This window comes from Myotis yumanensis, unplaced genomic scaffold, assembly GCF_028538775.1.
Source record: "Myotis yumanensis isolate MYYU_CA2020_CCGP unplaced genomic scaffold, mMyoYum1.0.hap1 SCAF_2, whole genome shotgun sequence".
Classification (NCBI taxonomy): Eukaryota; Metazoa; Chordata; class Mammalia; order Chiroptera; family Vespertilionidae; genus Myotis; species Myotis yumanensis.
The window spans coordinates 1,289,915-1,315,874 of record NW_027223753.1 but is presented as its reverse complement, the minus strand read 5'-3'; the positions used below and the strand labels follow the sequence as shown (position 1 = coordinate 1,315,874).

At 54.0% G+C, this 25,960-nt stretch overlaps 2 protein-coding genes across 2 annotated transcripts; both read left to right on the top strand.

Moving 5' to 3' along the window:
* Window positions 1–197: 197 nt before the first annotated feature.
* Window positions 198–19,579, top strand: LOC139001525 (tumor necrosis factor receptor superfamily member 14-like). The gene is made up of 6 exons (XM_070403047.1): window positions 198–313; window positions 1,443–1,617; window positions 17,465–17,615; window positions 17,706–17,796; window positions 19,199–19,245; window positions 19,425–19,579. Exons 2-6 carry the CDS (start codon window positions 1,528–1,530, stop codon window positions 19,577–19,579), a joined length of 534 nt encoding a protein of 177 aa, XP_070259148.1. The 5' UTR covers window positions 198–313; window positions 1,443–1,527.
* A 55-nt stretch (window positions 19,580–19,634) lies between these two features.
* Window positions 19,635–25,585, top strand: LOC139002791 (tumor necrosis factor receptor superfamily member 14-like). The gene is given in 10 exon segments (XM_070403920.1): window positions 19,635–19,845; window positions 20,813–20,988; window positions 21,746–21,854; window positions 22,253–22,378; window positions 23,201–23,356; window positions 23,447–23,537; window positions 24,285–24,460; window positions 25,123–25,169; window positions 25,344–25,452; window positions 25,455–25,585. Coding segments are annotated over 9 exon segments (927 nt in total). The 5' UTR covers window positions 19,635–19,845; window positions 20,813–20,919; the 3' UTR covers window positions 25,499–25,585.
* Window positions 25,586–25,960: the final 375 nt, after the last annotated feature.

The window sequence follows — 25,960 nt, the reverse complement described above, 5'->3', positions numbered from 1 at the left end:
CAGCCTCCTCCTGGGCTGGGACTGGGACGGTGGTCATGTCTGCGCATCACATGACTCACAGTCTTGGAAGTGAATTTATATGATTTAATTTATTATTATCATTGAAAGTAACTTGGACAAGATGCTTAGAGGGCAGGTCAATCTCCGGTTCCGGGTTGACTTCCGGAGAAACCCTGAGACGTGAGGCTCGTGGAGCTGAGCGAGTTTGGGGAGAGACCTCAGCCTGTGAGCACGTTCCATTTCTCACCTGCATTTACCAACTGATTTTCTCCTCTGAACAACACCCCTCACTGGAAGGAGGCCCTGTCCTCAGGTATCATTCACTCACTCACCCATTCACTCATCCATCCATTCACCCAATTATTCATTTTCTCATTCATTCATCCATCTATTCACTCCTTCATCCATCTAATCACTCGTTCATTCATTCATGCACCCATCCATCCATCCATTTACTCATTCATCTTTCTATTCATTGATTCACTCTCTCATTCCCTCTCCTTCCATTCCCTCACCCTTTCACTCACTCATCCATCCATCCCTCCATCCATCCATCCATCCATCTATCCATCCATCATGTCCTACTGATGTCATGATGGTCTCAGTGTTTCCTGTTTCATTCACGGGATCTGACCCACGAACCCCATTGATTCTGGTGCTAAAATCGCCCCAGGTTCCTGCAGAGGGAGTCCCTTCCAGGCCCCTGGGTTCCTGTGTCCGTGTCCCTCATTCCATGGCCCTTCCCTAATTCCCGCCGAGGGCCTGTGCCGCCTCCACAGTGTGAGCAGTAGGCGGAGGTGAAGGCCCAGGCCTCTGAGGGTCAGAGATGAGGGTTTGGTTTGAGCACCGTTTGCACCCGGAGCCCTGGGCCCGGCCCTGTCTCTCTGAGTCCCCATCTCCAGTCTGTGGAATGGGGGCAGGAATGACCCAGCCCGCCCCCTGCAGGCAGGTGGGTGTAAGTGCACATGGTGGGGAGCCCCTCCAGGTGCTCAGGGGTGACAGTGCCCCTCCCGCACCCCCAGGGCCCAGAGTTCCCCTGAGAGGCTCCCTCTGGAATGTGTGGGTGCAAACAGCTCCCCAGGCAGAGGGGACACAGGTCACTGAGGCTCAGAGGGCTCTGCCCGCGTGGGGAGTGGCTGCGGGTCAGCTCTCTGGGGTGCAGAGTGACAGGGAAGTGGGATGCGCTTTCGGGGGCTCCCACTTCTATGGAAACTCCCGCGGGGGCCGGGGGGCGGGGGAGGCGGCTCCTGGACAGGAGAGGGGACAGAACTGCTCTGTGGAGCTGGGACCTGCCCCTCCCTTCCAGCCCCTCCCCTGGGCGGGGAGCCCTTACAGCTTGTGTGGGGTGAACCCTCCTGTGTGAGGGTGGGGCTGGCACGGGTGGGGTTAGTGTGAACTAAAACAGGAGCTCAGCTTGCATTTCCCTTTCTCTTTGGAAAAAGCCAAAGCTTCGAGGTCGAGAATGAGCCCGTCTGTCCCGCCGTCCATCTGTCCTGCCAGCCGGAGTCCCGAGGCCGCGGTCAGGGAATGAGGGTTTCTGGGGTGGACATGCAGCCTCTGCCCGGCTGGGGGCCACCCCCCTGCAGCCCGACGCCCTCGGCTGACGTCCTGAGGCTGGTAAGTCGGGGTCGGTGTCGCCCAGCAGCCCAGCTCCAGTGGGGGAGCCGGCCCTGCCCACAGCCCTGGCCGCTGGGACTGGGCCCAGGCAGGAGACCACCCCCTCCCAGGACTCTCCTCTGTGGACTCCTATTCCCCGCCCGCCCCCCCCCGCCCCCCATCCAGGGGCGAAATCCTCACCCACCGCCCAGCCCCGTCTGGGGAGGAACTGGGTGTCAGTGCCTGGGAGGGAGGCCGTGCAAGGCTTCCTGCCTCCTTTCCTTTTTTCTTTTTCTTGTTTTTTTCCTTCTGTCAGCTCATATCCCCGTGGTTACTACTCAGGTGTAGCTCTGACTGACAGGACTCCCCGTCCCCTTCTTCCTACACCCCTCTGCCTCCCGCTCCCCCTCCTCCTTCTGCCTTGCCCTCCCCTTCACCAGCCCTTTGCCTGTGACCCAGTCAGGCCAGAGAGCCTCCCCCCCCCCCCCCCCCCCCCCCCGCAACTGTCCCTGCCCTGACCCTGTGGCTCCAGGGCTCGGTGTCCAGCACAGGGAGCAGCGAGGCTGAGTTTGTTGGGTCAGAGCAACCCTGGCCTCCCTGGGGCGGAACAGCCAGAACCCCCGGCATAAAGTGAGACCCAGGAGGCCGCCAGGACGCACATGAACGGGGAGGGCGCCTCCTCCAGGGCAGAGAGGGACCTGCATGGCCCCGGGCCTCCCACCCCCACGGCTCAGGCGGGGTCACCAGTGGGTGAGACTCACCAGAAACAGGATCTGAGCTGCTCTCAGCGCAAACTGTTCCCCCAACAAAATGCTTTTAGGTGACGCCTCAGTGTGTGCGACTCATTCTCAGATCACAGTCTCTCATCGAACCGCACACATCGCGGCAGAATTGATCAGCACAGAATGTATAGCTTTTCCTGCACAGCCACTGAGATGGTCCCCAAGCCTCTGCAGTGAGAGGAGACCTTGGGGTGAAATGCTCAGAGCTGCCGCGAGGGCTCTTCAGGATCTGGGAAGGGGCTGCGCGTAAAGGAATAACACCGGGCGGGAAGATAAATCTGGGGGGCAGTTGGGGAGCCAGGCGGGGACTTAGCTCTCGGGACTAAGCTCCCGGAACCTGGGACCCAGGGCTTTTTATTCACTGGAAACACATTGGCCTTCAGGACAGCAGACATACACGTCAAAGGTAGGGTTTGGGCAGCAGGGAAAGGTTAGGGGAATGGCCCCCGGTAACCCACCAGCTGGAACTAATCTGTAGGTTTCCAGTTCTGCTGAATCCGACGCCCTTCTGAGGACTGTTTGCTTTTGTTATCACTCAGATTGGAAGAAAGTCAAAGCCTCAGGCAGCCTTTGGCTTCAGAATGTGATTCCAGCCCGGACTTGCAGGGAGGGTGAGGCTTCCTGTGTTGGTGGAGCTGTGGGTGATGGTGTTAACGAAACAGAACCATGGAAACCTGTAAAGAATTGTTGTGAGTTTATTTGAGCCAAACTGTCGACATATGCCTGGAAGCAGAACCTCAACGAATTGAGATAGTGTTCGGAGAATGGCCGGGTTGCATCTGTATTTATACATTTGCAATCAAAGGAGGGACGTAGGTGGGTTACATGAAATCCACTGGTAATAGATGAAGGAGGAGGGATAAGCAAAGCAGGGAAACCCCTGGGATTGGATAAAAAATAAAATGATGGGCACATGCTTAGGTGGGTGCAGGATCAATTAACATGATAATGAAGGGATTTGTGGTCTCTGTCCTGGTGCCCAGCACATCTGGTTGTGCCCCAGGGGCTCCAGAAAAAGGGGAGTTACAAGTGACCCAGACATTTCAAGGGTGTGTTACCATAGATGCAAAAAGGCAAATGGGCTCAGTAAGGATCAACGTTGATCTTGTCAGTGAAGATACGGGCCTAGGACGTACCTGCCCACCATACCTGCTTTAGTTCAAGTTTAATTTCAGACCATCCTTTGTGGTCACTTAGGTCTGACTTTGCAAGACCGCCATGCAGGCCTCCCCTGAGCTTGTTAGGTCAGCATGTGGCCCCTTTCGTCCACAGCAGTGTGTGACAGTGGCTCCAGGACCCCCTGGTGCCAGGGCCCCACAGCGGTCCCCACACCCTCTGTACAGAGTGGTGGCCGCCGCCACCCCCTGGTCCGTCTCCACAGTGACGCTGTGTTATGGGTTGGCTCAGCGAGATAGACCATCGACTCAGAATTTAAATTTAAGAGCCTTTATTAAGCTGGCCAGCTGACCACAGCGCCTATCTCCCCCTCTGGGAGCTTCGGAGCATGTGGCAGAGACCAAGAGTGCAGTATGACCATTTATAGCAAAACAGTGTTAGGAAAAAATACAAAGCATTTAATTCGCTGTTCCTTAGAAGTTCACAAAAAGTTCATAAGTACAAAGGGGAGGTAAACGGAGTCACATCTGGCTGGAGCATGTCATAACACATTGTTTTTCTAAGACAATCTAGCAATTTTTCTTCTACGGTCCCTGACCTTAACACAATCAGTAACCCTTCCGTCCTGCAGTCCCTCCCCCCAACACATTCAGTAGGTTTCTCATGTTTCATTTCCTCCCCCTAGCACATTCCCTACTGGTCTTATGCCCGAATCAAATCTTTGATTCAGTACCCTCCTCTACGATATGAAATTGAGGAGGCATTTGGCAATGTAGGGGTCGAGCTTCCAGGGAAGAGCCTAGCATTTGATGGTGAAGAATTGGCCAGGGTCTCGGCCGCTGACATAGAGTCTTAGTCCCCACATCTTTCTCCTTCCCATTGGTTAGTCCACCAGGCGAGAGGCATGAGGAGGACGGGGTTATAATTTCCAGTGCCTCTTTCCTGTGACTTTGATGGCAGTTGGAGTGCTCAGCACCACCTGGTAGGGTCCATCTCATCTAGGTTCTAGGCTGCTAGGGTCGTGGCGCTTCACCCAGACAAGATCACCCGGAGAGAAGGCAGGCTGTGTTGGACTGGGTCTCAGCACATCCTCCTCCTGTATGGCTCTCACCACCCGTTGTGCTGACGTGGCGCTGCTCTGCAAAGCCTGTAAGGACTTAAGCAATTTCGGGTAGACAGCCGGGCAATTTCTTCCTCCTTTAGGCGGGGAAGAAGAGGTGGCGGCCTGCCAAACATAATTTCAAAAGGGTTGAGTCCTTTTATATACGGGGTGCACCTAGCTCTGAGGAGAGCAAAAGGAAGAAGACTTACCCAGTTTTCGCCAGTCTCTAATTTTAACTTAGTTAATGTTTTTTTTTAAGATCCAATTTATTCTCTCTACCTGTTTAGAACTCTGTGGTCTATAAACACAATGCAATTTCTAAGTAACTCTCAGGGCCTTAACTATGGACTGTGTAACTTTGGCGATATTTGCCGGGCTATTGTCAGACTCCATGTATAGTGGTAGGCCAAACCGGGGGACAATTTCAGTGAGGAGTTTTCTAACTACTACCTGTGCTGTCTCTGCCTTGGTTGGGTATGCCTCAGGCCATCCAGAGAAGGTATCAATGAAAACCAGCGGGTACTTATATCCTCCTTGTCCTCCTGGCATCTCGGTGAAGTCCACTTCCCAGTGTTCTCCGGGGTTCTGACCTCGGAATTGCTGTCTTTGCACGGCCACAACAGGAGGCCCTTGATTCACCAGGGCACACACTTGGCACCTTCTAGCCAAGTCTTGGGATATTTTTCTGGAGCCCTGGGATGTAAAATTCTCTTCCCAGTAGTTCTGATAGCTTCGTTCCCCCCAGGTGGGTGTTCTGGTGGGTCTGGGAAGCGATGGTCTGACCCAGGGCTTCTGGCACTATAGGCCTCCCGTCTGGCAGAATTAGCCATCCACCCTCTCCTTCCCAGGCCCTTAGTTTCTCAGCTAGCCTCTGCTCCTCTGGCAGATGAGTAGGCTTCTCTAGGAGCCTTTGTGCTGGCAGGGCTATGAGAACTTCTAGGGGCCCTACTGGTCTTTTAGCCAATTTCTTGGCTCCTATATGGCTGCCAGGTGGTTAAGTATCTCAGGAGCTTTTTCCTTTCCTCCTGAGGTCAGGAGACTTCTTTAAGGTGGCTCCCGTGTCCTCCTGTAAGGGCAGTGTGAGGAGATATATCCCTGCAGTCCCTGGGTAAGTCTGGCAGGGCGAGTGCTGGGGCACCCACCAGGGCTTCTTTCTAATCCTGGCAGATTGTAGATCTCCCCTGGCTCCTCCTCATGTCACTAGTGCCGCCCGCAGCGTACTGGGTACCTTCCTCTACGAAGCTGCTCCCGTCTGTGTAGAGGGTCTCATCCGGATTCTGCAGGGGCTGGTCCACAAGGCCATCGCAGAGGGAAGTGAGGGTAGTCAGTGTCTCCTCGCAGTCAGGCAAAGGAGCCTCTGCCTCCTCATCAGGGAGGAGTGTGGCAGGGTTTAAGGCAGCTGTTTTCAGGAAGCTGAAATGTTTTCTCTTTTTCCCTTTCCCACCAGAGGGCCTGAGTGAGTGCTATGAGTTCCACAAGGAAGTCCACCTTTTGGCCCCCCACTGTCAGGGTCATTTTGGGCTCCTGAGGGCCAGCTGAGCCCCAACAACTCCAATCCACCTCCTCCACCAGCATGGGAGGGAGTTGGTTCCCCCGCACGTTCAGGGCACTCCCTTTTCCAATGTCCTTCCTTTCTGCAAAATGCACACTGATTTTTCCCAAGCCTGGGTCGGACTTCTTTTCTCCCACAAGGCTTTCCTTTGTTCTTATTGTCTCTCCGGCCCCTTGGGCCTTTTTCCTCGTTTAGGGCCAGGAGGACCTTGGCCATCCGGGTGTTTAAACCTGCTGTCGGGTCCTCCGGATTGTTAAAAACCTTCTGGGCCACCTCAACCAACTCAGAGATTGATTTCCCCTCAAAGCCTTCTAACTTCTACAATTTTTTTCTTAATATTTGGGGCCGACTGGGAAACAAATGCAACATTGATAGCCCTCCAATTTTCCAGGGCATCAGGGTTAGGCTCCTGGACTGTCTCTGTCACTTAAAAAAAAAAAAAAAATATATATATATATATATATATATATATATATATATATGTATATATATATGTATATATATATATATAATTGATTTTTCACAGAGAGGAAGGGAGAGGGATAGAGAGTTAGAAACATCGACAAGACAGAAACATCGAGCAGCCGCCTCCTGCGCACCTCCTACTGGGGATGTGCCCGCAACCAAGGTACATGCCCCTGACCGGAATCGAACTTGGGACCCTTCAGTCCGCATGCTGACGCTCTATCCACTGAGCCAAACCGGTTTGGCAAGTCTCTGTCACTTTAGAGAGGTTTGTGGGTCTCCAAACAGCAGCTCGGATGCCCCCAATAGACTATGGCGATACTGATCAAGACCCTCCTTTCCCCTGTCACTATTGGGGTTCCAGTCAGGTCTCCTGGAGGGAAACAAAGCCTTTAATCTGTCTTTAAATGGTAAGAAGAAATTTACAATGTGTCTATATTTAAATAGACAGTTACAGCTGTCCCTGTAGTAGGGCTCCCCTCACTTGATTTGTTCTCTTAGAACGGACTAAAGGAGCTTTATTTCCTTATAGGGTCTTACATGTCACAGGACCTCACAGGGTCTGTAATTTCTGTAACAGTGGGCTAGTATTCACCACTTTATTAACCCCCTCTGTTCTAGACAGGCCTTTCCCAGTTTTCTACAGTTGAGGTTTTGTGCCACCCCTGACATGGGCATGGTCACACAGGCCTGTAAGACAATATACAGGTTGCTAACTGTCACCTGTCTCTCAATAGAGGCCAAAATTTAATGGGTATTCTTTTTTGCCCAGTTGGGCACCTGCCCTCTCAGCAGCTAGGCACCCTCTACTTTTGAGGTTTACCCCATATAGTCCCCTTCTTGGACAGCTAACACATAGCCATAACAATGGCCTTCAGCAGGCCACTGTCAGGGCTGTGTATTGCGGCCAGTTACCAGTCTACAGCAACTCCTCTCTAGCCACAAACACAGTCTGTCCAATTTCCTTAAAATGTATTCTGGCACAGGAGAAAGTTGTTTTGCTGTACACAGGTAGCTTAACCCCTATACAACTGGGCTTGGACCTCTGCCTAGCAAATTGCAGTCTATAAGTTCAATATGCAGCTTCCGGTCCTCCTAACCCAATGAGGTTTCGGCCAGTCTCTGAGTCAGACTTCTCCTCTCTTGGAGAATTTCAAAGTCCTGATGGCTCTCAGGTCCAGGGAGAGTGCCCTTTTCTTAACTCTATTTATTAGTTACAGGGCCCTGCTTTCCTTGTCTTCCCACCAGTCCCCTTTATGGCAGAGCAGCAACCAGGCCTCTTTGAAGGGAGTGCACTGGAATGGGATATCAGCCCCTCCTCTTCCAGCAGCAACAGGTACTAAACCCTTTCAGCACATTTGCAAACAGGGACTTTATACTAGCTCTATTTGCAGCTTTCATAGATCCCAGGCTTGCTGCTCTATTCCTAGGGCTGTAGAAAGGCTAGTACCAATCACTGGCTTCTGGCTTAACTGCTGTAGCCTGCAAGCCAAAGGCCTAAGTCTTGTATTGCTTGTTGTAAAACACTCGTTTCTTACTGGGCAGCAGTAGCGGGGCAGCTCTAGTGTCAGGTAAATTTCTGCTGTTCTCCACTTTCTCGCTGCTGCTGCTGCTGCTGCTTTTTTTAGGGCCACTGCAGGCAGCTCAGGCATCCAGCCCCACTTCTTTGATCATTCACTCCAAATCTGGTCTGGAGCTGGGGAATAGCGTCCCGATCCACCTTGCATCCCCAGAGGGCTGCCCGTCTGGCCCCAGATCTAGAGGGCCTGTGTCGTAAATGTTTCCTCCCATGTCCCGCGTGGTTCAGGGTTCAATATTTGGAAGAGGAGCCACACACAAATGAAATAGAAAAGACAAGAGATAATTTGGAAATATTGGGGGACCAGGCGGGTAAGTCCAACTCAAGAGGAAGGACTTCCACCCATGCTCAGTCCGCACCAACCTTTTATAGTCTGAGGTAAACAATGCAGTGGTTACCATAGTTACAGTTCTTGTGAGTTTCACTTGTTTTGATCATGTTTACACTCCCTGCACTTCCCTCAGCCCATTAGCTTCCCAGGTAAGATCTGGGGAGTGTTATAAGGTCAAGCCTAATTATGCTAAGAGGACTGAGCCCTCTAAGCTGGGACTTGTTTATGACTTTGCCAGCAGGTCAGTCCGAGGCTCAACCCTATATCAGTTTCCCACATCTCACCCTTTTTTAAATTATTATTCTTAGGTACTATAATGAAAATAAAACTTAAACATCAAGAACAAAACTCTGGCTATTAAAACAATAACAAAACAATGCCAATCTGTAACCCAAAACATTTTAAAACTTAAACATAACATATTAAGAACAAAGAATGTTTAAATCCCAATTTCAATGTCCAACAGTTCTGAGTCCAAGTTTCAATGTCTGACAGTTCCTTATGTGTCCATGTCAGCAATGATATTTCAGTTCTGGATGGTGGACAAATGGTGACAATGCAGGTCTGAACTTCTCTGGTTTGATCCTGGGCAACCTGCAGTGACGCACAGCTGCTGACTGCTAGGATGGCAAAACGTCGTCAGTATCTTCCATCCCTGGATTGTTTTTCCTCTTGCCTTCATGGCTGGAGCATTCCTGAGAATTCCTCTCTGTTTCACGAATCCACATGGTCTTGAAGTTGCTTTCTGAAAATATACAAACATATTCTCGACCAAAGGTTAATAAAGGGAATTTAACTTGGGGTCCTTTTTATATTTGCCCAAATGATTTTCCTTTGGCTTATTTTGACACCATGTATGTTTTTCATGGGTGTCTTGCTGTTAGCATTACAAATGAAAAAAAATTTTTTCCAGATGTAAATTAGCTACAGGATATTTTTCCTTACATGGTATTTTCCACTATCCCCATTTTTTGATTTAATTATTAGGAGGCTTTTGGAAAATTTTTATAATGCAGTCTAGATAATTTTTAATTTTTTGCACAAAAATATGACTGCTTTAAGTTCATTGCATGTTAAGCAATTTTACCATGAAATGAAAATTTTGGTTAATGCTAATTATTTCAATTAAACTCGTTACTGTCAAATTTAATACTCTGACAACAATCTTAGTTTAAACTGTTAAGTATTAATGGAAAGGATTATTTTGCATCCTTGAGGAGGCCCTGAGCATTCCTGGTGTTAGGCTGGATTTAGATATAAGGTAGCTGTTGTTAGCCAAATCTCTGTTTTCTGGGTCCCGATCTGAGCTGGGCATGGGAAGCGCAGCAGCCATGGGGGCAGGAGACCTCTCTCAGAAGGGGCGAGTGTTCAAGCCCCTGCATAGTAGGGGAGGTGAGGATCTGTGCCCCACCTCTGTTGACCCCCAACTTCTCTCCTGGTGGCCCCTCTGCGACTGTGCCTGTCTTAGGTCGTTCCTCCCTGAGGAATCTTACCCGTCTTTGACTAACCAGCCATTCTCCGGTGCCAAGCAGGGTGATGTGAGGTTCAGTTCTGTCTCCTTGGTAGCCTATGCCCCTGTGGCCTCCACGCCCAGCAACTGCCTTGGGATACCCTCGCCTGCTGGCGGGGCCCTGGCATTGATCATGGGGAACCCAGGTTTCTTCTCCAGAGAGGGCCCAGCTCACGCCATTGGGCAAGAGACAGATCCATGGTACCAGCCACCATGAGGCTTCAGCCTCAGCATGAACAGAGAGCTCAGGCAACAGCTGTGGGCAATGGGATTGTAAGAAGAGGGACCCTCTTGGCAAAAAGGGCAAGAGAGGTCAATACAGAATGCTCATGTGCCTTCTCAGGGAGGCCTTCCACACAGTGGAAAAGATTAAATCCTTTCATGTCCTTCCAAACATTCAAAGAATTAGTTTGTAAGTTTGTTTGGGATAAGTGTACAATATACTGTTGTGAAATATGAAAAATCATTGATGACCTTGTAGAACAATAACATGTAAGGATATTCTTTGCTCTAGGCCATGGCAATTCAATTTTAAACTGGAAATGACATTAATTAAATTTCTTCAATTAGTCTTTCAGTAACTTTACACTAGCCATATTCAGGAAGGCAAAAACCCGAATTATTTACCTTTCTGTATTAAACCTAGTGCATTTAATTACAGTCCTCCAGATGTTTGAAGGAAAAACCGCTATCTATTATTTTCTTGCAGAGTAATTTCTAGTCAGCATCCTCATACTATTTCACTTCAAAATACCTAGGTATAAGTTTTTATCATTTGATTCTGTAAACTCCAAGGTCCCAAGTTCCCAGCGGCTCTGGAAAACCACGCTTAAGGCAGGCAAACATGCTTGGCCCAGCCCTTGACTTTAAAAGGACCATAATTTTTTCTCTGGGGAAAGTCAAGAAGCTAACTTATAGCTACATTGTTTCCTGCCGGTTGCTTGCCAGCAGGAAATTTCAAAATTGGCCACGAGATCGCAGCCTCAGGAAAAACTGTTTTCCCCTGGTCTAACCTGGTCCATTTAAATGTCAAAGAGCTGAGCTAGTTTCTCCCTGGGCCACTGGACCTTCATAACCAATATATTTCAATCCTTCTTGATATTCAAATCCACTTATTATTTTAAGGCATTTACTTTGGAAATCACTTTACTATGGAAAAATACCAATCTTGTTGCTAGAACCAGCCTGCATTTCTTCCCTGGGTCAAATTCGTCATTTTTCTTAGGAAATTATGAGTCTTGGGTTTTATTTTGTACATTTGCAAAGAGATTCCAGCTCAAAACTCTATCTAAATGTCCAAAATCGGACGATGCACGCACTAGTTTTAAGCCAGCTTTTCTCTTTACACGTGCACAGAAATCCCAGATGCATTTTTAAATTTTGTAAAACTTTTCAATTCCCCACATGCTTTGCGGGGAGTTTCCCTAGGTAATATTACCGTACAGATGATTACCACTGGCATGGCAGGAAAGACGTTCTTAGGCGTCAGGCGTCTGTACCGTCTTCTTTACCATGCCTCAGGTGGTCTCTGGGCTGTTTGTTGTCCGGCTCATCCTCCTCCTGCTGCTCATCTTCAGTAGACCGCTTGGAGTCGCTGCTCTCTGTGGCTGAGGTAGTGGATTGTCTGCAGCTGCATGGTATGGCTCCAGGCGCAAGGTCCTCATTAGTCTGGGTAGTTTCTCTCTTGGATCCCTGTTGCAGTTTAATATTTCTAGCAGGAATCCACACGAGTTTAGAAAAATTCTCTGGGAATTTACAAGCATACCCTCTGCCAAAGGTTAATAATGGGTCAGGTCCCTTCCATAAACCAGATTCCGGATCCTTCCATTTACTAGACCATTTTCTTTTGTTTTATTCTGACACCAATGTAGCTCCATAGGTGTCTTTCCATCAGCATCACAAGTGAAGAAATTTAGAGTAATCAAGGCTTGGTGCAGCCTACCCGCAGGTGATTTCTCCATCATCCCTCCTTGTTGTTTGTCTAGTTGGGATTTCAGCCGTTGGTGCTGTCGCTCAATAATGACCTGTCCTTGGGAATTATATGGTATTCCCGTAATGTGCTGACTTTTCCACCTTTTACAAAATTCCTGGAATTGACAGATTGTATAAGAAGGTCCATTATAGGTTTTAATAATCTTTGGAATTCCTATGACCACAAAAGCAGCTAGGCAATGATTAATAACCTGTTTTGCCGTCTCTCCTGTAGATGCAGTAGCCCATAGGACTTTTGAAAAGGTATCTACAGAGACATGTAATGCCCCAAGACGTCTAAAAGGAGTATAATGTGTTACATCCATTTGCCAGATATGGTCCCTTAGCAAACCTCTAGGGTTGACTCCTGTGTTAGGCCCTTGAGGTAGATGTAACATGCGACTGGGACATTCCTTGATCATCTGTTTTGCTTTCTGTCGAGAGATTGAGAATTGTTTAGACAACATTCTGGCAGGCTGATGTAAAAGCTGATGAGACTCTGAGGCCTCTTTTAATAAAGCAACCAATTGATCAGCATGTGCATTTCCCTTAGTTAGTGGGCCAGGTAATACACTGTGAGCCCTGATGTGAGTGATATAAAAAGGGTATTTTCTCTGCTGCACAATCTGCTGAACCTTTTTAAACAGTAAGAATAAACTTTGGTCACTGTGCAATTTCAACCGGGCAGTTTCAATTCTACTTACTAGGCCCGAAGCATAAGAGGAATCAGAAATTACCTTAGTAGGCTGTTGGAAATCTTGCAATGCAGCCTTAATAGCTTCTAATTCAATTCTTTGCACAGAAGTATGACTGGTCAATATGACTCAGTCAGAATTTATAGTATGATAGGCAGCTTTCCCATTTGATGACCCATCAGTAAAAACAGTTAAAGCTCCAGGAATTGGTTCCTGCCTAGTATTTTTTGGTATAATGATGGAAGTCTTATATAAAAATGGTAGTAGTTTATCTTTTTTTAAAAAAATATATTTTATTGATTTTCTACAGAGAGGAAGGGAGAGAGATAGAGAGTCAGAAACATCGATGAGAGAGAAACATCGATCAGCTGCCTTCCACACAGCCCCTCCTGGGGATGTGCCTGCAACTCAGGTACATGCCCTTGACCGGAATCGAACCTGGGACCCTTCAGTCCACAGGCCGACGCTCTATCCACCGAGCCAAACCGGTTTCAGCTGTAGTAGTTTATCTTTTAATAGGTGACAGCTAAGTTCCCTTGAATATCCACTTAACCCAATTTGCCAATTTAAGTCAGTTTGAAATAACATTTCTAATTGCTTTCCAGTGAGGGGAAGATAAGATGCATTTAGGTTCTTCTCCTCTAAGCTGCCTGCAACGCTTTCTAAGCTGAGATATCAATTGAGCCATCAGTTCTACATAAGTAATAGCAGTTTTAGAAGACTGATGGCCGAGCTGGACCCATTCGATAATAGCGGGAGAGTCTTTATTCTGGAAGATGACTCCAGTGGGACTATTTGCAGTGTGGTTAATCTGTCCTAGTAAAGGCAATTCAGGCTGTACCCACGCTACTTGGGCTGAGGATATCGCCTGCTCAATTCTTAGCAACTCCTTTCTGGCGTCATCTGTTAGTGTTCTGGGTGAGGAAAGGTTAGAGTCACCCCTAAGTATATTAAATAAACTTGTCATTTCTCCCGTAGAGATTTTTAGGTCAGGTCTTAGCCAGTTAATGTCCCCTAATAACTTCTGAAAGTCATTTAAAGTTTTAAGGCAATCTTTTCTTAGTTCCACCTTTTGCGGCCTAATGCACTGGTTTTCAATTATGGTTCCCAGATATTTAAAAGGTGTCTCTTTCTGTGCCTTTTCTGGAGCAATTTTTAAGCCCCATTTAGGGAGCTCCTTCTCTAATTGGAAAAACATTTCCAAAGTCTGCTCTTCCCCTGAACTTGCTAAGAGCAAGTCATCCTCTGTCCCTTAAAGGCTGAACAGCTTGAGCTAAATATTTTTGACACAAGATGGAGCTATTGGCCATTCCTTGAGGCAAAACTTTCCACTGATATCTTTTCATGGGCTCTATATTATTAATAGATGGCACTGAAAAGGCAAATCTTTTTTTATCTTGAGGTGCCAAGGGAATGGTGAAAAAACAATCCTTAAGATCTACTACTATGAGAGACCAATCAAGAGGGATTTGCAAAGGCGCTGGGAGTCCAGGTTGCAAAGCTCCCATGGTATGCATAGTAGCATTAACTGCTCTAAGATCATGTAACAATCGCCATTTTCCTGCCACCTTCTTAGGTATAATAAATATAGGCATATTCCAAGGGCTATTGGAAGGCTCTATATGACCAGCTTCTATTTGTTCCTGTATCAATTCATGAATATGACCTAATTTCTCCTTGGTTAATGGCCACTGATCCACCCATACAGGTTTATCGTCTTTCCATTGTATAGGATCAGCATGGGGGTGAGGAGACTGAGCAGTGACCACTCCTAAAAAGGTGGATATCCTAATCCTCGTCTTCCTGGGTTTTCTGTGCCTTGACCAGTCTGATATCCCTTCTGAGCTACAAACTGCTGACTTTTGCCGGTAATACAAGCTTGTAAACCTTCTAAGACATCCCGGCCCCACAAATTGACTGCAATTCCAGAGACAATGTAGGGCTGGAACCATCCTGTCTGTCCTTCCTCATCTTGCCGAGCTATGTTGTGTGTTTTCAGGAACTCCCACCCTCTAATTGAGTCCATAGCTTCTACCACGGACCAACTTGGAGGTCAGAATTCTTTGCTGATGACGCTGACATCTGCCCCAGTGTCTACTAGGCCCTTAAACATTTTTCCTTCTATCCTCAGATTAATCATAGGACGGGTTTTGCTAATTTCCTGTATCCAATAGATGTCTGAGCTTCCAAATCCTTGCATTCCTCTTTTCCTGTTTATAGCCTCGCCTTGCTGAACATAAGGTAAAAGTAGTATTTGAGCAATTCTTTGTCCTGGAGTAATTTGCATAATATGACTGCATTCTAATATAACTTTAATCTCTCCCTCATAGTCTGAATCTATGACTCCAGGCAAAACAGTTAATCCTTTCAGAGTCTTTCCACTTCTCCCTAAAATTAATCCTAAAGTTCCCGGTGGCACAGGTCCCCAGATTCCTGTAGGAACAGCTTGCTGAGCCATATCGGGGGTCAAATTGACCGCTATAGTACTGTTAAGATCTAGGCCTGCGCTCCCTGGAGTGGCCCGGATCAGAGAGTCCACTGTGGGCTTTGCAGGGCAGATCTCCCCTTTTATTGACGGGGCTGGGGGTGGCCCCTCTGGCCGTTTCCCTGCGGTTGGCCATACCCTGTGTCTTGATACAACGGCCGCCCATTTTTATGAAATTTCGATTGACAATGGCTGGCCCAATGGTAGCCCTTCTGGCACCTAGGACACAGAGGGGTTGGATCTGTTTAGATCAGCTCAGGAGGCGGAATGTTCGCGCCTTTCCCTAGAGCACCTCCTTGTGTCCTTCTTCGTTGCCTACAGTCTTTTCTAAAATGTCCTGTTTTTCCACAGTTATAATACCTTTTATTTTCTATGGTTGCAGCAGCAGCGAGTAAATTCACTTGAAAAGTGCCTGACCCCACATTCTGACATGCTCGAATCATTTCTGTAATGGTACTGCCTTTTCTCAAAGGCATCAGGCATTTCTTACAATCCTCATTGGCATTTTCATAAGCTAATTGCTGAATTAAAATGTCTCCTGCTGTCTCATGTTGAACCTGTCGTCTCACTGCTCGAGTGAGACGAGCCACAAAATCAGAAAATGATTCTAAAGGCCCCTGTATACATTTACTGGAAGCTCCCTCAGAGTCCCCTTTTGCTGGTAAAGCCCACCAAGCTTTCCTTCCACAAGCTCTAATTTGCTCATATGCCAGCTGCACATAATTTAACTGGGTTTGCACGTCATTACAATGTCCCAGTCCTGCTAGCATTTCATAAGTTATTTGAACATTCAGCCCGCGGTTTGTATGGGCTTGCTCCTGGCATTTCTCCAGAAATTCTCCCTTCCATAGTAAATAATCTCCTCCATCCAGAGTTGCACGAGCCAGAGCGTACCAGTCATGAGGAATTAAGAATGCTTCAGAAATATTATTCATAATTTCCCCTGTAAAAGGAGCCGTTGGACCATTTTGAACTACGCTTTCACGTAAGGCCTTTATCATTTTAAAGTCAATTTTTTCATGGTGTCTTGTTATCTGATTCGGGAGCTGTGGGTCAGCTACCTGCATGACAGGAAATGCAAACCTTTCTTCCACCGGCATGTCCTTCAGTCCTTCTCTGATGGCTGTTTGCACAGGTGATTCCATTAAGGCGAGTTAATCATTTCAGGATTAGGACATGGAGGTGGAGGTGGAGGGCGCCATGAAGGCCGGTCCTCCAATTTGTCTTCCCGCTCCTCTCTAGGAGGAGCAGAGGGAACCAGGCGAGGGGGCTCCTCCTCAGCCTCTCTGAAAGGCTCTAGCAAACGCAATATTGTGTTCCCCATGGAAAAAGTTTGGTTGGTTTTTTTTTTGAGATAAGTTTTTTCAAGCTGCTGACCTTTTTTTCAAGTTCTGACTAACTTTTTGGCAACTTTTTAAGATCTAATGTACCTTCTTCAAAGAAAAACAAAGGTTATGTTCTATAATAACATGCAAAAACTGTAAAAGATTACCTTCTAAAATTTTAACACTTTAAACATGCAAATCAAAAAGTCTATAATAAAGTTTCTTACTTTTTAAAAGCCAAATATACCTTTTTAAAGCCGAATCCTGCCCAATTTAGCCTGGTATGGAAAAACGTTCCCACCCCGCCTACAGCTCCAGACTTCTGTAGCTGATGGTGGCCGTCTGTGTGTGGTGAAATAACCCCCTACCTTTTGCGGTGCCTACCTATACGGTAACTTCTTTGTTCCTCACCTTGCTGGTGAAAACTTCACTTTTTCCGCTCTAGCCAAACCTTCACTTCCAGATTACCCGTTCGGGCGCCAGATGTTGAGTATGTTTCCCTCCTGGTCCCACGTGGATTAGGGTTCGGGATCCGAAAGAGGAGCCCCACACAGATGAGAGAGAAAAGAGATAAGAGACAATTTGGAAATGTTGAGGAGACAGGCGGGCAAGTCCAACTCAAAGAGAGGAACTTCCACCGATGCTCAGGCCGCTCCAACCTTTCATTTGGTCTGGGGTAGCCCTAGGGTAAGGTGGTTACAATGACACAGAGACTAGGTCATAGCATGACCCTTAGGCAGGCAAGTTCCAGTAACAGGCAGAATATCTAATCAACAATAAACAAGGATTTACATAAGTATCTAAGGAATTAAGTGAACTAAGGCGGGGATGATGCTTTAGGTACCCTTACCTAAATTAACTGGGTGGTTTCTAGATTAACTGGGTGGTGCTCAGTCATGACGATTCCTAGGACTTCAAAGGTTACTAACTTTTGGGGGTCTCTGTCTATACTCAGCTAGTGAAGACAATAAATGGACTCTGGCGCCAGACCGTCACCTTGTGCAGCTACGGGTGCGGCCACTTCTGTGAGCGACAGGACGGGGACTCCTGTGTCCAGTGCAGGCCCCACAGTGTCTGCCGCCCGGGCCAGAGGGTGCGGGAGACAGGTGAGCGCGGCTCCCCCTGAGGACACAGGCCCCGGCCCCCGGCCTGAGGGGGCCCCGAGGAGCCCTCTGCCCGACACTGTCGTTTCTCAGGCACCAAGTGGCAGGACACGCTGTGTGAGGACTGCCAGCCGGGCACCTTCTCTGCGGGGGGCACCCAGGCAGCCTGCACGCCCTGGACCAGGTAGGTGACCTGAGTCCCAGGAGGCACTGCCAGTGTCCCCTGGAAGATAAGGGCCCCCATCGGGGAGACGGTGACCCCACAGCCGCCCCGCTGACCCTGTGGCTCCCACACCACTGTCACCTCAGCCCAGGGCCCGGTCAGCACATCCCAGATGAGGGGCTCCGGGCGCTGCAGCCAGAGACCGCGCCCTGTGTCCCGGGGTGTCCCCAGGTGTCAGGGCTGAGGGCTCCTGCCATTCGGAGTCAGGGGTGCACACACGAGGCTCCAAGTGAGGAGTCCACTCCCCAGGAAACAGGAACCCTGATGCCCGCCCCCCCCACACCCACCGTGTCCTAGCTGATACCTGGCTGCTTAGTTTATGGTGTGACTCCACAGGGAGGGTCACGGTCCTGTGTCTCTCCCTTCCCTCCCTCTTGTCTTCCCCCCCAGTTCTGTCCCTCAGTCTGCCCCCTCCACCTCCACTATCCCCTCCCCCCCAGGTCTGTCCCTCTGTCTGGGGCACTGGCTTTCACAGTCCATTCCTGACACCAGCTCTGCCCTCACCCCTGGCATCTCCTTCGCTGTCCCTCTCTTGTGTCCAGTGTCCCTGTCCCCGGTTGTCCTGCCCCTTCCTCCCCTCCCTCCGTCTCCCCGTGGCTGTGGGACAGGGAGAGTCAGACCTGAGTGCCCCCCAGAGCCCCCTCCCTGGGCCCACCCCAGGCAGCAGCCTCCCCCTCTGTGCTCCAGGCTGCGCAGGGGACGCTTGGGGTCGGGGTGAGTGATAGGCACTGAGGTGCCCCTCCTCCCCCAGGTGCAGTGGCCCATTTGCCAGGAAAGTGACACCTGGGACCAACAGCACAGACGTAACATGCTCCCCCTGGGGCCCCATCATCATAATCATCGTCATCCTCGTCATCACTGGCATTTCTGTGCCACGTGTGCTCAGGGCCATCAGGGACAGAACGTCACGTGGTGAGCATGAGCACAGGGCGCCCGAAGGCAGCGGGAGGCCCCGTCATGCTTCCCTCCCCTGTCCCTGCCCAGGGCGCTCTGCATGTCCCAGCCAGAGAGAGAGGCTGAGTCCTGTTTCGAGGCGGCGCCCTGTCCTCACCCAGGAGGGGCCCGGCTCTGAGCAGCGGGTGGGGTGGGTTTCTCCAGGCTCCTGGCAGCCGCTCCCCTGTGGGGCCCAGCCCTCCCTGTGGACGGTCCACGGGGCTGAGGTGAGGCACAGTTGCAGCAGGGGAGGTGGCAGGAGCCTGTGTCCTTCCCAGTCTCCCGGCCCCGGGGACAGGCCGACCAGGAGCCCGTGCTTGGGTCTTGCTGCCTCTGAGCGGGTCGGTCTCTGGGAGGTTCCCCATGAGCAGCAGGCCCCCTGGTCCCCGGCCAGGCGGCCCCTTCCTGACGGGGCGTCTCTGTTTTGCAGGAAAACTCACCTTTCCTGGGATATTGCTGCCTGTGCCCACCCAGGAGGTGAGCCTGCTGGCTGGGAGCGCGAATCTGGGGAGCAGGTCCCTGCGGGGCTGAGTCCTCCGTGGACGCTGTGCCAAGTCGGGGAGGGAGGCCCCGCTCCTGCCTTTGGGGGTGGCTGACCCTGAGCATCGGGCCAGGCGGGAGCGGCCCCAGGTCTTCACGCCGAGTGTCCCTCGCAGGGGACAGGAAAGCCGGCAGAAAGGAACAGGCATCGGGACCTGCAGGCCTCCCGGGTCCAGCCAGACGTCACCACGGAGCCCGTGGAGGAGACAGCATCCCTGTTCCCTCAGAGCGACTGCCACCTGACACATGGCTGCGGGATGCAGGCTCCTGAGCCATCTCCGCGAGGCTGTGGGCAGCGGCCAGGCCCCTACGGACCAGATTATCAATAAAAATCTCTTGGACAAGATGCTTTGAGGGCAGGTCAATCTCCGGTTCTGCGTCAGACTTTGGAGAAACCCTGAGACGTGAGGCTCGTCGAGCTGAGCGAGTTTGGGGAGAGACCTCAGCCTGTGAGCACGTTCCACTTCTCACCTGCATTTACCAACTGATTTTCTCCTCTGACCAACACCACTCACTGGAAGGAGGCCCTGTCCTCAGGTATCAGTCAGTCACTCACCCATTCACTCATCCATCCATTCATCTATTCACTCATCCATCCAGCCATCCACCCATCCATCCATCCATCATGTCCTATTGATTTCACGATGGCCTCAGCGTTTCCTTTTTCATTCACGGGATCTGACCCACGAACCCCATTGATTCTGGTGCTAAAATCGCCCCAGGTTCCTGCAGAGGGAGTCCCTTCCAGGCCCTGGGTTCCTGTGTCCGTGTCCCTCATTCCATGGCGCTTCCCTCATTCCCGCCGAGGGGCCTGTGCCGCCTCCACAGTGTGAGCAGGAGGCGGAGGAGAAGGCCCAGGCCTCTGAGGTCAGAGATGAGGGTTGGGTCTGAGCACCATTTGCACCCGGAGCCCTGGGCCCGGCCCTGTCTCTCTGAGTCCCCACCTCCTGTCTGTGGAATGGGGGCAGGAATGACCCAGCCCGCCCCCTGCAGGCAGGAGGGTGTATGTGCACATGGTGGGGAGCCCCTCCAGGTGCTCAGGGGTGACAGTGCCCCTCCCGCACCCCCAGGGCCCAGAGTTCCCCTGAGAGGCTCCCTCTGGAATGTGTGGGTGCAAACAGCTCCCCCAGGCAGAGGGGACACAGGTCACTGAGGCTCAGAGGGCTCTGCCCGCGTGGGGAGAGGCTGCAGGTCAGCTCTCTGGGGGGCAGAGCGACAGGGAGTGAGATGTGCTTTGGGGGGCGCCCACTTCTATGGAAACTGGGGGGCGGGGGCGGGGGAGGCGGCTCCTGGACCGGAGAGGGGACGGGACTGCTCGGCTGAATTGGGAACTCCCTCCTTCCCGGAAGGGAGCCCTTCAGGCTAGTGTGAATCCTCCTGTGTGAGGATTGGCTGGCACAGGCAGGGATGGGCCTTCCTGTGTGAGGATTGGGCTGGTGCGGGCGGGGTTAGTATGAACTGCAACAGGAGCTCAGCTTGCTCTTCTCTTTCTCTTTGGGAGCAGCCACAGCAGCAGTGAGGTCAAGAATGAGTCCGTCTGTCCCGCTGTCCATCTGACCTGCCGGCCGGAGTCCCAAGACCGCGGTCAGGGAATGAGGGTCGCGGGTGGACATGCAGCCTCTGCCCGGCTGGGGACCATTCCCCTGCAGCCCGGCGCCCGCAGCTGACGTCCTGAGGCTGGTGAGTCCGGGACGGTGTCGCCCAGCAGCCCAGCGCCGGTGGGGGAGCCGGCCCTGCCCACAGCCCTGGCCGCTGGGACTGAGCCCAGGCAGGAGACCACCCCCTCCAAGGACTCTCCTCTGTGGACCCCTGTCCCCCCCCCATTCAGGGCGGAATCCTCCCCCACCGCCCGGCCCCGTCTGGGGAGGAACTGGGTGTCTGTGCCTGGGAGGGAGGCTTCCTGTGTGTTTCCATTAGCAACAGAGCCATCAGCTCCAAAGCCCTCAGCTCCTAAGCCCTTGGTTATTACTCAGGAGCAGCTCGACTGACAGGCCTCCCGCCCCCTCCCCTCCCCCTCCCCCAACCCTCCACCCCTTTCCCCCCCCCCCGCCCCTCACCCCGCGCCCCCCCAACTTAAACCTCTGCCTCCCCTCCCCTCACCAGCCCTTTGCTAGTGACTTGTCAGGCCAGAGAGCCCCCTCCCACTCAGACCTGTTGCTGCCCTGACCCTGTGGCTCCAGGGCTCCGGGTCCAGCACAGGGAGCAGCGACGCTGAGTTTGTGGGGTCAGAGCAGCCCTGGCCTTCCCAGGGGAGGGGCCCACTCTCCTGAGCCCAGGGGGTCAGAGGTCACACACAGGGTGGTCCCAAACCCAGGCTCTTAGGATCCTCAGTAGACAATCCTGTCCTGGGCCCCCTGCAGGGCACGGCCCATTTCCCGGAGGGTCAGACTGAGGCCCAGGCAGCTGCTCTGCTCCAACGCCCCCCCATCTCCCTTAGGTCCTGAGCCTCCTCCTTCTGACAGCCCCGCTCTGTGCACTGGGGAAGCCCTCGTGCAAAGAGGTGGAATTCCCGACGGGGGCCATGTGCTGGCCCACGTGCTGGCCAGGTGGGTGCAGCTCTGCAGGGCCCCTGGGGGGCGCCGGGGGCGGGGCTATGCTGGGGGCAGGCATCCCCCCTCCCCTGGCCTGGAGCCCCTCTGCTCCCAGCACCCCTTCATGGGAGGCCTGAAGCCCCTGGGCACAGAGGACACCCCCAGCTTCCCCCCCAGACCCTCAGCTCAGTGCTCAGGGCGGGGCTGGAGGTGGGCAGCCCATTTCAGGCCAGGAGAGGGGGTGCAGGCCTCTGTGGCCCAGGTGGCCCCCAACTTCCAGTAAGTTCTCACTTTCTGCCAAGCAGGCTCACTGGCCTGGGGAACAGCCCAGGTGGGGTGTCCCCTGGGGGGTGTCACACCTGACTGGGCTCCCGGGGCGGCCCCGCCCTGAGTGTGTGCCCTCTTGGCTGCAGGCTCCCGGGTGCAGGAGGCCTGCGGGGAGCTCAGGAGCACAGTGTGTGAGCCCTGCACCCGGGGCACCTACACTGCCCACCTCAACGCCCTGCCCGAGTGTCTGCCCTGCCGCGTCTGTGACCCAGGTGAGACCAGGAGCCCAACCCCGGCTGTGCCGAGCCCCCAGACCCCCATCCCGGCCACACTGACTGCAGGCCCTCAGGCTGCCCGGGGCCGGGCCTCCTCCACCTGCAGTGCCGGTTCCGTTGATCCCCACACCCTGCCCAGGGTCCTCCTCTGGCTGAGCACTGGCCCCTGGGTCTCCTCCTTGCTCAGGACAGGCGGTTGGACTGGGGCACCCCAGAAGGAAGGCCGGGACCGAGGTGCAGGCCACAATGCTTTGGGGTTCAGTGGAGCGGCGGTGGGCTGGGTGCTGCAACCACGAAGGAAGCAGCTGCCTGGGATGGGCTGGGGAGATGGCACTCCGGTTGCCCCTCTGCTGCCAGCTGAGGGCCCCTGCCCTGTGGCTGCCCTCTGACCTGCCTGGTTTTCAGGAGGGAAACCTGTTTGAGGGGCGTCCGGTCCTGGGAGTCGCCTCTGGGCCTGTCCTTTGGCTGTCTGGTCCCCACTTCCTGTCCGGGTTCAGGCTGGGAGGTCTCAGCCGCCCCAAGAGGCCTGGCCTTCTGTGGAGAAGACCCTGCCCCCATCCCTGCTGCTGCAGCCCCGTCCCTCGGACCCCCCTTGGGACTGGCCTCTGTGTCCGGCAGCTCCGGGCCTATGTTCCGGCTGAGCCTGGGCTGCGGCCGGCAGGGTCCTGGGGGAGCAGAGGGGGCTGCACCCCTGTCCCCGTGCCCTCCCCAGGCCTGCGGGCGCTGCCCAGCCCTCAGCGTGGTGTCCTCCCGGGACGGGGCGCTCCCCCAGCCCTGGCAGGCCTGGCTGCTGCTCTGAGCTCCTTCTCTGGGTCCCAGGCCTGGGCCAGGTGACCAGATGGAACTGCTCCACCCGGACCAACACCGTGTGCGGCTGCGAGTGCGGCCACTTCTGTGAGCGACAGGACGGGGACTCCTGTGTCCAGTGCAGGCCCCACAGTGTCTGCCGCCCGGGCCAGAGGGTGCGGGATACAGGTGAGCGCGGTTCCCCTGAGGACACGGGCCCCGGACCCTGGCCTGAGGGGGCCCCCGAGGAGCCCTGTGCCCGACACTGTCGTTTCTCAGGCACCGAGTGGCAGGACACGCTGTGTGAAGACTGCCAGCCAGGCACCTTCTCTTTGGGGAGCACCCAGGCAGCCTGCATGCCCTGGACCAGGTAGGTGACCCGGGTCCCAGGAGGCACTGCCAGGGCTCCCTGGGGAGATAAGGGCCCCCCAGCGGGGAGACGGTTCCCCCCAAGCCGCCCCGCTGACCCTGTGGCTCCCACCCCGCTGTTACCTCAGCCCAGGGCCCGGTCAGCACATCCCAGATGCGGGGCTCACGGCGCTGCAGCCAGAGACCCCACCCTGTGTTCCGGGGTGTCCCCAGGTGTCAGGGCTGAGGGGTCCTGCCATTCTGAGTCCGGGGTGCACACACGAGGCTCCAGAGTGAGGAGTCCACTCCCCCGGAAACAGGAACCCCGATGTCCACTCCTCCCTTCCAGCTGTGACCTGGCTGCTTAGTCTCTGGTGTGACTGCCACACGGAGGCTCTGGGTCCTGTCTGTCCACCCCACCACCCCTCCTATCCTCCCCCCCAGGTCTGTCCCTCTGTCTGGGGCACTGGCTTTCACAGTCCATTCCTGACACCAGCTCTGCCCTCACCCCTGGCATCTCCTTCGCTGTCCCTCTCTGGTGACCAGTGTCGCGGTTGTCCTGCCCCTTCCTTCCCTCCCTCCGTCTCCCTGTGGCTGTGGGACAGGGAGAGTCAGACCTGAGTGCCCCCCAGAGCCCCCTCCCCGGGCCCACCCCAGGCAGCAGCCTCCCCCTCTGTGCGCCAGGCTGCGCAGGGGACGCTCGGGGTCGGAGTGAGGGCCAGGGACCGAGCTGCCCCTGCCCACTGCCCATGGGCACCTCCTCCCCCAGGTGCAGTGGCCCATTCACCTGGGAAGTGACGTCCGGGACCAGCAGCTCAGACATGACATGCTCCCCCTGGGGCCCCGTCTTCATCATCATCATCATCATCGTCAGCGTCATCCTCGTCATCGCTGTCATTTCTGTGCCCCTTGTGCTCATGTCCATCAGGAAGAGAACGTCACGTGGTGAGCAGGAGCCCCTGGTCCCGTCAGGGCTCAGGTCCCAGCTCTCTCATCCCAGACACCGCTCTGGCTCTGTCCCCCAAAGAGTGAGGCGGCCTGGGGTGCCCGGGGGCGGGACTTCCTGTCTGGGGAGCCTGGTGCCCCCGGTGCCCACGCAGCACCAGGGCCCGAGCTCCCACCTGCCCTCAGCGGACGGAGGAGCACAGGGAGCCGAGAGCAGCGGGGGCCCTGTCATGCCTCCCTCCCCTGCCCCTGCCCAGGGCGCTCTGCGTGTCCGGAGCCCGAGGTGGGGCCCTGAGCAGAGAGAGGCTCAGGGCTGTGGGCGAGGCTGTGCCCTGTCCTCACCTGGGAGGTGCCCGGCCCAGGGCCCGGCTCTGAGCAGCGGGGCGTCCCTCCTCCCGGCTCCTGGCAGCTGCTCCCCTGGGGGGGCTCAGCCCTCCCTGTGGACGGTCCACGGGGCTGAGGGGGGGCCAGGCTGGCAGCAGGGGAGGTGGCAGGCGCCGGGTCCTTCCCCGTCTCCCGGCCCCGGGGACAGGCCGACCAGGAGCCCGTGCTTGGGTCTTGCTGCCTCTGAGCGGGTCGGTCTCTGGGAGGTTCCCCGTGAGCAGCAGGCCCCCTGGTGCCCGGCCGGGCGGCCCCTTCCTGACGGGGCGTCTGTTTTGCAGGACAACTCTCCTTTTCTCAGGAATTGCTGCCTGTCCCCACCCTGGCGGTGAGTCTGCCGGCTGGGGGGTTTGGGGGGAAAGGTCCCTGCGGGGCTGAGTCCTCCGTGGACGCTGTGCTGAGTCGGGAAGGGAAGCCCCGTTCCTGCCCTTGGGGGTGGCTGACCCTGAGCATTGGGCCAGGCGGGAGCGCCCCTGGTCTTCACGCCGAGTGTCCCTCGCAGGGGACAGGGGAGGCGGCAGAAAGGAACAGGTGTCGGGACCTGCAGGCCTCCCGGGTCCAGCCAGACCTCACCACGGAGCCCGTGGAGGAGACAGCATCCCTGTTCCCTCAGAGGGACCGCCAGCTGACACATGGCTGCGGGATGCAGACGCCTGAGCCATCTCCGGGAGGCTGTGGGCAGCGGCCAGGCCCCCAAGGACCAGCTACAGGGTCAGGGGAGCCGCGGGACCCCCTCCTGGAGGCCAGCCCGCACCTGGCTGAGGAGGAGCCCACCTGCTGTGCCGGGGGCTTGGGACCACCCGCGTCTCCCCACCGGGCTCCTGAGGTGCCGACCTCCCCCTCCTGACCCCGCGTGTGAGGCCCTGGCCCAGGGCGCTCCTGCCCCCACCCGCCGCCCAGGCCCTGAGCTCAGCTGCAGGACGGGCCTCAGCCTCCTCCTGGGCTGGGACTGGGACAGTGGTCATGTCTGCGCATCACATGACTCAGGGGGTGGGTTTCATTATCTAAGTCCAACCAGGCGTGACAATTACAAAGAAACCACAAGAGCTGAAACCGGTTTGGCTCAGTGGATAGAGCGTCGGCTTGCGGACTGAAGGGTCCCGGGTTCAATTCCGGTCA

Excerpts from the sequence above, each read along its gene's own strand:
- LOC139001525 (XM_070403047.1), top strand. The coding sequence starts at position 1,528 with ATGAGGGTTTCTGGGGTGGACATGCAGCCTCTGCCCGGCTGGGGGCCA. Across the intron at positions 1,618-17,464 it reads CGGCTGACGTCCTGAGGCTG|CTAGTGAAGACAATAAATGG; the intron begins GTAAGTCGGGGT and ends GTCTATACTCAG. Across the intron at positions 17,616-17,705 it reads CCAGAGGGTGCGGGAGACAG|GCACCAAGTGGCAGGACACG; the intron begins GTGAGCGCGGCT and ends GTCGTTTCTCAG.